Here is a 12,295-nt window from a genome sequence, read left to right as displayed (position 1 = left end):
TAGCAAAAGTGTTGTGTCCTGCCAGCAGAGTCTGCATTCTTTCGGGCTTCTAGGCACAAAGACATTTTCGCAGGTTAGTAACCTCCCAAAAGCTCCAGTGGCTTCAACCTCTCTGGCTCTGCCATGCCTCCTCCTAAGCCTCAGATCCCACAGAAGAATGCTGTGAGAGTCCAAAGGACCATCCTAGCCAGTCTTAGCCACAGAGAAGCTACCAAGGGAGACAAGGAAATAGTCCTGCCCCCCTCCATCCCACACCACATTACCTTCTTTGACGATAGCAGCAGAGTTAGGACCGGTTCAGAGTCCTGGAAGAGCTGGGTCTCCTCAACAACGTGGACCTCTTTTGCAAGGATGACGGCTTTATGCAGAGCTCCCCGGTCTGCAAGGTCAAAACACAGGTGAGCAAGGAGGCCCTAGAGGGAAATGCTGACGGTGCCACCCTGGTTAGTTTTAAGTGTCAATTTAGTGTGACCTGGAATCGCCTGGAAAGAGCCTCAACTGAGGGAACTGTGTTTGACCTGCTGAAATGTCTGTGGAGTAGTCCTGATGGTTGACTGATGTAGGAAGACCTAACCCTAACCCACTGTGGAAGGCACCATCCCCTGGACAATGATAAATGAAGAAAGCTAGCTAGCTAGGCATAGGCAAACCAGCGAGTGACACAGTAAGCAGGCAACATGGGTGTGTTTATTTCTCTCTGCTCTTGACTATAAATATAATTAACTAGCTGCCTAAGTTTCTGCCCTGACTTCCCTGAAATGATGGACGATAACCTCTTCTCCTAGGTTGCTTTTGTCTGGGTGTTTTAGCACAGCAACAGAAATGAAACTAGGAGAGATTCCAGCCTTGACGGCAGTCGCACATACTTGTGGACAATCAAGTCATCCCCTCAATGGGGCGCTCAGAAGAGGGCACCTCTGTCCCATGGTGGATTCCAACGACCTTCACCAACAAGGTCACACCCTGACACCTGAGCCACATTTGGTGTAAGGTGGTTGTTGTACTCCACTGGTCCTCCAGGGGAGGTCAGGGGCCCAGATAGGCAGGTGAGGGCAAAATGTTCAAGTCATCTGGGAAGCTCTAAGGGGAGCCCCTGGGGCTCAAGCGGATGCCAAGCTCCAACTGTCCATCCCAGTCCCAGAAGACTTGTCTGAGAGAGAGTTGTCCCTCCAAAGGCAGCTCAGGGCAGGACTGAACCTGTCTTGTAGAAGGGGGCGGAGTCTCCCACTACCAACTAGGAACTACCAGGCCAGTCCAACTGGTCTCATGACAACAGGGACTATTTAACCCCACTCTAGCCCAGGTACGGGTTGGGACTTGCATTAGTAACCAGTGTCCCAGGTGCCTGATACTCAGAGACTCAGAATCTCAGGTGCTGCGATTGATACCTCAGAAATCCTCTTCTATTGTCACAAACCTTCCTGGCACCTGGAGATACCAGAGCTATCCACAAATGACTAAAGTAAACTTCCCAATCTTACCCAGGAACCCACCTGTGCTGATGAACATGACATCATAGAAGGTGCCATCCAGGGCTTGGGTCCTGTCTACAACTATCTGGGTGTAGTTTACATCTTTTTTGACCAGCTTGGGCCTGTTGTCTATCGGGGTCACAGAGTCATCCATCAAAGGGTGGTCTTTTACAAACTGCAACGTTTTGTCTGGGAGATTCAAGGAGCTGGTGTAGTTGGCTGCCCGGGCCTCACTGTCGATACACTGCAGGGTAAAAGCACCGTGGTCACGTGCCCACTTGGCTTCAACAGAGCACAGAAGAGCGGCCCTGGGCACAGGGCCACAGTCACACTTCTCCAGAGAGTAACAGGGGCTAAGGTGGCCTCTCCAGAAACAAAGCTGTGCTTTGAAAGCATAGAAAGCATAGTCATAGGGCGTAATTGTCTTAGGATCCAGAGACGGAATTAGTAGTCAATGAAAACACTTAGCAAACTTCTCAGATTAGAAAACACTTATTTCAAAGCTTTTCTATGAGAAGAAACTATGCCAAAGGCAGCTTGTTAAATATCACACACACACACACACACACACACACACACACACACACACACACACAGAGAGAGAGAGAGAAAGAGAGAGAGAGAGAGAGAGAGAGAGAGAGAGAGAGAGAGAGAGAGATAGGTAGCACAAAAGAAAAAAAAAGTTGGAAAGATTTTTTTTTTTTTTTGCCCCAGCTCCCTCCCTAGCCATGTTAAACTGAACACAGCACACACATGAGAATAACCAGGTGTCGAGGTCACACACCCACAGAGAAGTCTGTCCTGGGAGAGCTTCAAGAGCCAGGTAAGGCGCTATCCAAAAGCCACTCCCCCCACACGCCCATTCACCACCTGGCAACAATATGCAGGCAATCCTAGAATTTTCTTTACTAGTTTACTGTATCTAGGAGGAAAGAATATGATTCCTGTTATCTAGTGGACAGGCTGCCTCAGGAGACAGTCTAGGCTATGCTGACAAACAAGTTTTGTTTGCAGGAAACGGAAAGTGGAGCAAGTCTGACATTGTGCAATGTCCATTTCTCAAAAGAGCCAGGTGGTACACTCTCTGGTCCGGGCAGCATGGAGTGAGAGCTGTTACCCAACGCAGAAGAGGTCAGAAAATAGCAGCTTCACTATTCACCCCAGGCCCAGACATCACTCAGCCTAGTGCCCAGATTCCTGTTGCCATGCAACCTGCTGCAGGGAGGCTCTGGGATCTGTGTGGTCTCATGCTTGGGGCCTTGAGATCCAAAGAGAAGATGAGCCTTCCCTCCCCAGAGCCCAAGACCCTGCTTACCGCTCCAGGCCGGGGAGTGGGCACTGGGCCGTTGTAGCGCACCCACTTAGTGTGAGACTGCTCCACTGTGGCACTCTGCATGTATTTTCCACGGGAGAAGACGGCCTCCACTGTGGCCAGCGTGTAGGCACAGACAGCTGACAGACCCACATTGTTCCTGTGAAGGGGAATCCGTGAGAGTGTCAGGAGGGCAGGGGGTCATCGGGGTGACCAGGTCCCAACTGCCAAGGAAGCTAACTCACAGCTGTGGGGTGAAGACCGCATAGAACACAGGCTCCTTGAGGTCCGGGGCCCTCAGCACAAACACATCCTGGAGTATATTGAAGACTAGGCCACTGTCTGGTCTGGAGCAGATCAGCCTGGCCTTTAGGAAGGAGGTCCACTTTTTTTGCAAAGTCCGCAGGCCACCCTGGTCACCCTGGAATTCCAGAGACAGCACATGGTAAAGGCAGCACAGATGGCCAACCACAGAAGCAGAGGTCCATATGTCCCCAGCCACTGGCCTAGCCCAAGACTGCTGCAGACAGGTTATATAACCAAAGCAATACCTCTCTATGTGGGCCAGGATCACAGAATATGAAAAGAGCCAAGCACACTCAATGACAACCAAAACGACCACATCTGTGTCACCCCAGTGTGCCACTGGCCTTGGCTCCTACAGCCTTCCCAGGTGGGACCCAGGAAGGAGCACACAGGAGTTAAGCAAGCAATGGGTGACCTCCTTCCCAACTCAGACCCCAGCCCTGCAGACCATCCCAGGGCAAACATGTGAGCGTTCACTAAGAGCTCCTTTTGTGTCCTCTCTGCTCCTCGATTCTAGACAAAGCTCTAGGGCCCCCTAGTCATTTTCAGTGAGCCAACAACTGAGACAACCGGGACAGTTATGAACTGCACACGACTCTGGGCTGGAGAGAAAGAAGCCGGCTCCCGTATGAGTGGTCTCCTTTTCTGCGGTTTCAGTTACCCGTGATAAGTCACACACTGAAAATATCACAAGTGCTACTTGGACTCTTTTTTTCTCTTTGAGTTTCCTTTCTTTCATGTATGTGTATATATGTGTATGTGTGTGTGCATGGTGCACTTCTATATGTGTGTTCATGTGTGGGTGCATTTGAAGGCCAGAGTTGATGTCAGGTACCATCCATCTTATTCTTTGAGGTGAGGTCTCATAATCAAACTCAGAGCTTGCTGATGAGAACAGTCCCACTAGCAGGCTTGCTCCAGCAAGCTCCGATCTCCACTTTCCTACATCAGAACTACAGCGGGTCCTCTCATCATCTATAGGAGATGTGAACTCTGGTCCTTTTGCTTCCTCAGCAGGTATTTTAACCACTAACATCTTCCCGGTCCTATTTTGGGTCTCACCTCTGTAACTTTTATCACTAGTCATTGTTTAGTCTCTTACCATGCTCCAACTGCACATTAAACTTTACACGGGGGTCTCTACTCATCTGCACCAGGACTGTGGCTGGGAACGGGAGAGGCAGCACCCACCTTGCACACCCTGGCAACTCGTGGGATCATCAACTTGAAAACGAACTCGTACTCCACAGACACCTCCGTAAAGAAGAAGTAGACCTTGTCATCTTCACTCTCTGTACCATCTGGGCGTTTTTGGATCACGTCAGCAAAGACAAAACTAGGCTCTGTGGAGTAGCATCACAGGATCATTTCTGTGGGTTTCTGTACACGGAGCCACCATGCCACCTCTCTACCTGGCTCCCCATGGTGCCACAGGCTGGCAAGTGCAGCCTTAGAGCCTGGAGGCTTCCCTTCTAGGACATCTGTAGTGTGCATATCACACTTGTGAACTCCAGGCCCGGATGATGCCTGCCATCCTCCTTAGCTTCACCAAGGTGGCCACAGAGGAAGCCAGGTGAGGCCTCCCTGCTGGTGGGTGGTCTGGAAAGGCAGAGTATCTGCTGATTTAAACAAGGGCCAAATCGGCCGGTGTCAGCCTTGGAAAAATTCCAAGACTCTGAGAGGCCCAAGGAGAAATTTGCTGTCTCATATCTTAGTCCCCACTGTCTGACTCCGGATCAAGGGGTTTCGAAAAAACCCAGCATCACTAGTCAGCATCTCCACAAAAAGATACCCATGAAAGGCCCCCATCATCCACACCCTCAAGTCAGACTGAAGATATGCTTGTTTGGCCCCAAGGAAACATTTCAACACCACCTGGCCAGACCCCAGGGGCTCCGCATTTGAGACCATGCCCCAAACTCAGTATCTACATTCTCAACTTCCCGTCAGAGCTTTGTTTTATTAAGGTTTCCCAAACTGTTCTTTTTTTTTGGGGGGGGGGGGGAGGGTTGAGGATAGGGTAGGCTGGGGTATGACGGAAGCAGATTTAAACAATGCCGTGAGCAGTGAGCAAGAGAGCTACGGTGGTGTGGGCCTTGAGCAGTTCCAAAGAGTTCCCACTGCCTGGGATCCAACATAAGCCCCCACCCCCCATGGTTTGGGGACAGCCAGAGGAATGATAAAAATGATAAAATGATAGACCCATGAAGCTGGCAGCACACACTTCTTACCATTTAACCACGGGATGGCATACTCCGTCCTCAAGGGACTGTGGGAAGAATTTCGTGAGATGATGGGTTCACTGCCCAAGAAATTATATGATGTCCCGGAGTAGAGCTCACCCCCTGCGGTGGTGAAAAGGGAGGAGAAAAGGGGATCCAGTCAGAGCTTCTGACATTAGCCCAGGCTGGCCTATAAGTAAGCCTCATGCTTCCACCTCTGCCAGGCTATCACAGCTATACCAGGCTACCATAATTATTTATACCCTCATTAATTCCCTGAGGAAGGGGGGGGGGTCCTCATCTTCTGTGGCATGCTTTTCCGCTTCCTACCCCAGCATCTTTCATCAGAATAATCACAATCACCCAATTTAACTGTGTTTTTCCAGATTAAAGGGTAATAGCTAATCACAAAGGAGAAATTTCCCATAGCCAGTATAGTGAAGGCAGACACTCCTCAGTGTTTGACACCCTGGAAAGCCATCCTAAATAAAAAGCACTGTAAATCAAAATAGATGTGTAGGCACCTACACTGCCGGGCAGCATGGCCCAGCCTCACCTACTTTAATACACTCAGAACCTATACTTCAGATTTTGACTGTGCATAAGTGTCACACATGATGCCTAAATTTTAATATAGTATTGAGTATCTCAAAGTTCACTGGATATTGTACATTGACAGTGAAGCTTGAACCTTCACACTGGCTCAAAGATCCCAATGTGAACTATCTGTATGACAGCATGTGCCCCTAGCCTCAGATATGCAGGACACAGCAGGAGGCTTGCAGCCACGGGGGCATCCAGAAGGGAGCTAGTGTCAAAATGAAGCTGAGGAAGGCAGGACTGAGGAGGGAAGAGCTGAGTGTTCCAGGTGGCAACGTCACATGCCACCATAAACTCAGAGAGTGAAGGAGCCTCAGGCGCAGGACTCACCAACCATGACTGATGTGTAGCTATGGGCGGGGTCGAAGGGGCATCTTCCTTTGCCATCTTCACTCTTCCCCAGAAACTTGAAGGATGTCAAGTTCTACAACAGAATAAAAAGAAAACATCTGACCTCTCCGTGCTAAAGACCATTTAAAGGTACAGATCCCTTTGTTTCCAAAGACCAGAGTGTGGAGCAAGTGGGCCCTGACCCATGTGGGTCCCACCCTGGGATCATTGACACCTGAAGTACAACTCATGTGTGTGACAGAGCCTGGGATACACAGGATCATAGTGTCAGCTTGCTCAACCACACTACTCACAAAAGAGGCGACATAAACCAGACAAAAACAACCCATAGAATCCTCACCTCCATCTGTCCACCAGCAGCAGCTCCTGAGGATCCATTCTGACTACTAAAGCAAGTTCACTACAACATAGGCCGTGTTGGGATCAGGCCGTGCCCAGCTCTAAGCTGCCCGATACTGTATAACACAGTGGTCTCCAGGCTGTGCCTTGCCTTAGGAGACTCCGTTTTCAGTCAACTTTTGATTCCACTCTGGGGAAAAGGATGAGTAGTAGGCCCTGGGTGGACCTGCAAACCACACCATCTGCCATGTACCATCCCACCCGAAACAGATGGATAAACGATTTATTCCTGGGAACAGAAAGAGGAGCCATCCTATGAATTCATCCAATTTGAGAGTTTTGGGCTACACGGTTGTATTAAAAATGCCTGGGAAACCAGGCCCAAGAATGAACAGACCTGGGTGTAACTTCTTCACCTGGTCTCTTTAAAGTGATGGACACCCAACACTGTGATGGACAGCCCCACGGGAAACTCTCAGCTGATACCTGGTTTGTACACCAGGGACATCCTTCTGCCTTGGAAGGCTCTACCTTCCAGCTTCTCGGAGGCTTCCAGCTCTCTAACACCTGACTGCAGAAGCTCCTTCCCAGCACTGGTCTGGTTTGAAATCAATACAGCCAGGGCTACACAGAGAAATCCGGTATCAAACAAATAAAAGATTAGAATAAAAGAATCTGCATTAGCCTCGGCCAGATCACCAAGGTAGGCAGGATTAAATCATCAACTGATGTTACTAAAACCGCCAAGCCTTATGAATGTATTGTTATTGAATAAATTCTGGCACTGGGGAAGACACAAACCTGTTTGGTGTCCGCGTTTCTGGCAGTGTGCTCATGACAGTCAGCAGGTAACACAATCTTGGGATAACCTCTTTTCACCTAGGAAACCTACTTCACATCTCAGCTTTCTACGCTGTGATAAACGCCTTGACCAAAAGTGCCTGGCTTTGGAAACAGTTAACTTCAGCTCACAGTTTACAGTCCACCAATCAGGGAAGCCAGGCCAGGAACTCAAGGCAAGAGTCTAGAGTCAGGAACGGAAGCAGAGGTGGGGGAGGAGTGCTGCTTACTGGGTCTATCCTCATGACTTGGTCAGCCTACTACTTTCTTATATACCACACAGTGGGCTGGCCCCTCCCACATCAACCACTAATACGAAATGCCCTAGAGACTTGCCTACAGACCTATCTTATGGAGGTATTCTCTCAACTCTGGTTCCCTCTTCTCAGAGAAGTCCAGCTTCTGTCAAGCTAACAAAAATAAAACAGAACAAGAAACCGACACCATACAAGGAGAAACAGATCCACCCAAACATTAATACATAATGAATCAGAACGTTCTCATGTGGGGAAAAATGAGACACAGCTCAACAGCAAGTGACAAACTGTGTGTATGGGTGGCGGGGGGGGGGGGGGGGAAGTGTCCACAAAACGATGGTGAATAATTTCCACTTCTGGATTTACACGAGGCGTTCTGACACATACAGAAGAATACAGCAGATGCAAGATGTTAAAGGGACAGAAGCCACCCACGGGACAGCCCATCAGAACACCAGGATTGCAAGCCAATCCAAGTAAGCCGTCACTATACACTTCACATACTGGAGAGGCCGGGGAGCAGGGCTGTCTACCAGTCAGGAGCTTTCGGCTCTGCCAGAGACTGCTGGCTGGAAGCCACAGGCCAGCAAGCACACAGGGCCTCACATGTCTGCAATGACCAACGGACCAGTTAAAACAATAAAGGTCACCAGTCAGGTTAGGAAGTGTGAGCTCCCAGTGACAGTGTGGACCAGTTGATAAGACCCATCTGTCGTCACACCTCCCAGGGATGCCTGGAGGCTCCTGGGGCTGTGCTCCACTCTAAGCTACTGGACGGGGAGAAGGGATGGGGGATACTGGTAATCACTGTGTTTTCTTAGCTGCAATGATGAAATCAACTGTGCCAGAAAATGTCCCCATTCTTAGGAGAGATGCTTGTAAAGGTCTATGGGAACCACAGGCTGCACAGACACACAGACACACAAAATTACAAATACATACACCTGTACACATGCACAAATGATACATAGAATCCACCATGCAGTCCAGGTGCACAAACATACACAAAAAGGGACTCTCTCGTAGGTTTGAGGTTTGTTTTTTTTTGTTGTTGTTGTTGTTTTTTTTTTTTTTAAATTAAAAGTGTCAGAATTTCCTAGTGTAAACCAAGCATTCTGTCTCCTCCCCTCATACGCAGGCTCTGCTCTGTAGTGTAAATGTCTACAACAGTCCAGAAGCTCTCAAGTAGACAGACTGTGGTTTAGGCAAGAGGTGTTGATGCAGAAAGGTCTCTCCCATAACCACCCTCTTCCTTCCCTTCTCTGCTCATTTTTCTTCATTTTTCACTCACGATGCTTCTCTCAATACACGCATGCATGCATGCATGCATGCACGCACACACACCAGCAGTTTTGGTTGCATCCCAGAACAGTTAGTTTAGCCAGGTAAAACCTGTGCAGTGGCCTCCCTCCCCAGATGTCTATACGAATACTCAGTTTTTAAATTCTCTCTTGACTTCTTTTTTCTTTAGAGCTGTATTTTGCAACCTAGGCTGACCTCATACTCAGGAGCCTTCCCAAAGTGGGGGTTCCTGCTGGCCTGGATACCTAGCTGCCTAAGTGAACTTCTAATGAGTCTGTTTTGTCTAGTTAGATCCCCAACTCAGGGGAGGGTGTGTGTGTGTGTGTGTGTGTGTGTGTGTGTGTGTGTGTGTGTGTGTGTGTGTATGTATATAGGCATGTGGTGAGTGTATGTGTGGTACTGGGGATCGAAACCCTACATCTCTTACAACCTAGGCAAGCCTCTTGTGATGGTTTCTATATGCTCAGCCCAGGGAGTGGCATGATTAGAAGGTGTGGCCCTGTTGGAGTAGGTGTGTTACTGTGGGTGTGGGCTTTAAGACCCTCATCCTAGCTGCCTGGAAGTCAGTATTTTTTTTTTTTTTTTTTTTTTTTTTTTTTTGGTGGTTTTTCGAGACAGGGTTTCTCTGTGTAGTCCTGACTGTACTGGAACTCACTATGTAGACCAGGCTAGCCTCGAACTCAGAAATCCACCTGCCTCTGCCTCCCAAGTGCTGGGATGGAAGTCAGTATTCTGCTAGTAGCCTTCAGATGAAGATGTAGAACTCTCAGCTCTGCCTGTATCAGGCCTGCCTGGATGCAGCCATGCTCCTGCCTTGATGATGATGGACTGAACCTCTGAACCTGTAAAGCCAGCCCCAATTAAATGTTGTCCTTTTTAAGACTTGCCTTCGTCATGGTGTCTGGTCACAGCAGTAAAGCCCTAACTAAGACAGCTCTAACTGAACTATAACTGGGAGCGAGCTTTAAACTTCAGCTGGCTGAGGGTTTAGGTGAATGAGGCTCTTCTTTTCAGGAGTCTCTTCCACCGGGGATTCCAGTCATCTACAGGCAACTGCAGCAGAGCAATGAACTACTCTCCTGCCTCCCTGCCTTGCTCTGGCATCACTCACCCCGGGCTCAGCAGACCAACACAGTGCAAGCTACCTTTCCTTGAATGCTCAGCCTCATGGCCATCAGGTGTACGACAGAAGGCTTGTTAAGAGCCAAGGTTTTGGCATTTGGTGGAAAATTTGGATTTATGCCCAGTAGAGAAGAGAGGAAACCCGTATAATGTTTCATATTTGTTATGGTTTATTTGTAAAATGTCATCCATGGGCTCAAGGGTTTGTCTCCTGGTGGTGGTTGTAGAAGTGGGGCCTACCGAGAAAGTGGGTTTCTGGGGGTGTGCCTGGGTGTTTATAGGCCAGCTCTACGTCTCCCCACACGGCCTTCTGTTTTGCTGAGGTGCCATCTATACTCTTTTCCCCTTAAGTTGCTTTTTATCAAGTATTTGGCCACAGCAAGGGCAAAGTAAGTGACTTGTAATATACATCATATTGGTAAACTTTCTGGTGCTGTTTGAGCCTATTGAGAAAATGGCTCTGGAAGCAGGGTTGCCCCTCCTCCATTCCAGACCCAAGCATGTTTTCAGAGTGTCTTCCAAAGCCCTTGACTCTGTGACAGGGAGAACAGCAAACAACCCAGGAGTAAAAACACGGTGCCCTTGAGATCGCCTAGGAGGTGAATCACCTGCAAAAGAGCTTACTGTTGTTTATCTCACGATAGAAAAGTGTCTATAGTGGGGGTGGGGGGAGCAAAAGGTCAGCCATGGAAGCTCAGCTACGGAGAGATGGCTCCACCGACTGCCTCAACCTCCCCACTTCATTCCTGATGGAGGCTTGATGCTCCTGAGGTGATGATCTCTCTCTGCTGTTGTTTGTTCTTTCATTTAAAAGCCTCACCTGAGTGGATGCTCTGCTCTGACCAGGCCTCTGCTGGGAACCCCAACCAGCTTCCTTAATGAGGCTTCCTTGATTTCTGCCAGATGTTTTGAGCACTCAATTTGGTGTTTTGGTACCTGTTTGTCTCTTGGTATTTATTCTTTTTTTAAAAAAGTATGGTTATGGCAGATCATCCTATGGACCTCACAGAATACTGGTCAGGAGGAACCAGACTATCGCTGCTGTGAGAGAAGTCCGACTGTATAGTTCTTAGTCCTTACGGTTTGCAGAAAGAAGGGGAGAGGCTGGCTCTTTGTTAGTCACCAGCCAGGGTGGTACGTACCAGGAGTAAATGGTACACTTTATACAGGAATATGCTGTAGCCTTACCAGGTGGTCACAGGTGGGCTGGAATGCATTGGTCCCACACACATAGAGGGAGGTGCTGGTGAGCGGCTGCAGCACTCGTATGTAGTTAAGGCATTCCGTCTGCAAGGGAAACACACACACACACACACACCATGAGCAGGCATCCACCAAAGAACCCTCAAGTCCACATGGTAAAGGCCAGTCATCCACTGCCCTGTTCTCTCCTCTGCTCAGGCTGGTCTGTCTACGCCCATAGAGGGGCACACTGCACCGTGACCCAGCCTCTCAAATGTTAACTTTTATATCTCTGTGGTCCACAGGCAGTGCAGGTGCCAGGCATGACTTTGGCTCTGTCCCTAATAGATGGTCAGCCTGTATCTGGTGACCAAACAAAGCCAAGACCAAACCAGAGCTGAAGCCTCAAATTGTACTGGGGAACCCACTACAGATGGCAATGTATTTACCCTTGCTGAACACACACCGTTCATTTTTGGTGCCCATAATCGCCAAAACAGACATTGTGCAGGCTCCTTCTGCCTTCCTGGGAACCCCACCCTATACTCCTGCTGCCATCACAGAACTAGAAATAGTGACTCGCAGAGTCTGAGAGAGAGAGGCTGAACCCAAGGGTGCAGCCAAGTGAACATCCCTGAGGGCCCAGTGGGAAAACAAAGATGGCAATTCGGAACCTGTGCGCTATTCCAAGAGAACAGTGCTTAGAGTATATAGGCTATAGCCTGAAATTATATCAAAATGGGAAAGGGTTTTTATAGCCTGAAATTATATCAAAATGGGAAAGGGTTTTTATAGCCTGAAATTATATCAAAATGGGAAAGGGTTTTTTTTTGTTGTTGTTGCTTTTTTTTTTTTTCAACTACTCTTTTCAAATGGACAGGATATCATTCACAGGAGGACTCCCTACCAAGGTCACTGTGGGTCCCACATGCGGTGGTACAGGCGTCAGCTCACTCAGCTACAGACTGCCTGAAGCAGTGAGCCCATTGT

General features: G+C 48.8%; 1 protein-coding gene across 15 annotated transcripts in view; it reads right to left on the bottom strand.

The window, feature by feature from the left end:
* Window positions 1-12,295, bottom strand: part of Sema4d (semaphorin 4D) — a 99,855-nt gene that overhangs the window by 18,384 nt on the left and 69,176 nt on the right. For all 15 annotated transcript variants that reach the window (XM_034510213.2, XM_034510210.2, XM_076939037.1 and 12 more), the window contains 8 exons: window positions 11,312-11,410; window positions 6,243-6,336; window positions 5,322-5,435; window positions 4,282-4,433; window positions 3,030-3,205; window positions 2,788-2,944; window positions 1,494-1,716; window positions 264-379 (listed from right to left, as the gene is read on the bottom strand). In XM_034510213.2, the coding sequence (XP_034366104.1) occupies window positions 264-379; window positions 1,494-1,716; window positions 2,788-2,944; window positions 3,030-3,205; window positions 4,282-4,433; window positions 5,322-5,435; window positions 6,243-6,336; window positions 11,312-11,410 (1,131 nt within the window). The remainder of the gene's footprint in view (window positions 1-263; window positions 380-1,493; window positions 1,717-2,787; window positions 2,945-3,029; window positions 3,206-4,281; window positions 4,434-5,321; window positions 5,436-6,242; window positions 6,337-11,311; window positions 11,411-12,295) is intronic.

The sequence above is a fragment of the Arvicanthis niloticus genome, chromosome 8 (assembly GCF_011762505.2).
Source record: "Arvicanthis niloticus isolate mArvNil1 chromosome 8, mArvNil1.pat.X, whole genome shotgun sequence".
Taxonomy (NCBI): Eukaryota; Metazoa; Chordata; class Mammalia; order Rodentia; family Muridae; genus Arvicanthis; species Arvicanthis niloticus.
The sequence above is the reverse complement of the archived record's forward strand: the minus strand, read 5'-3'. Positions and strand labels throughout refer to the sequence as shown.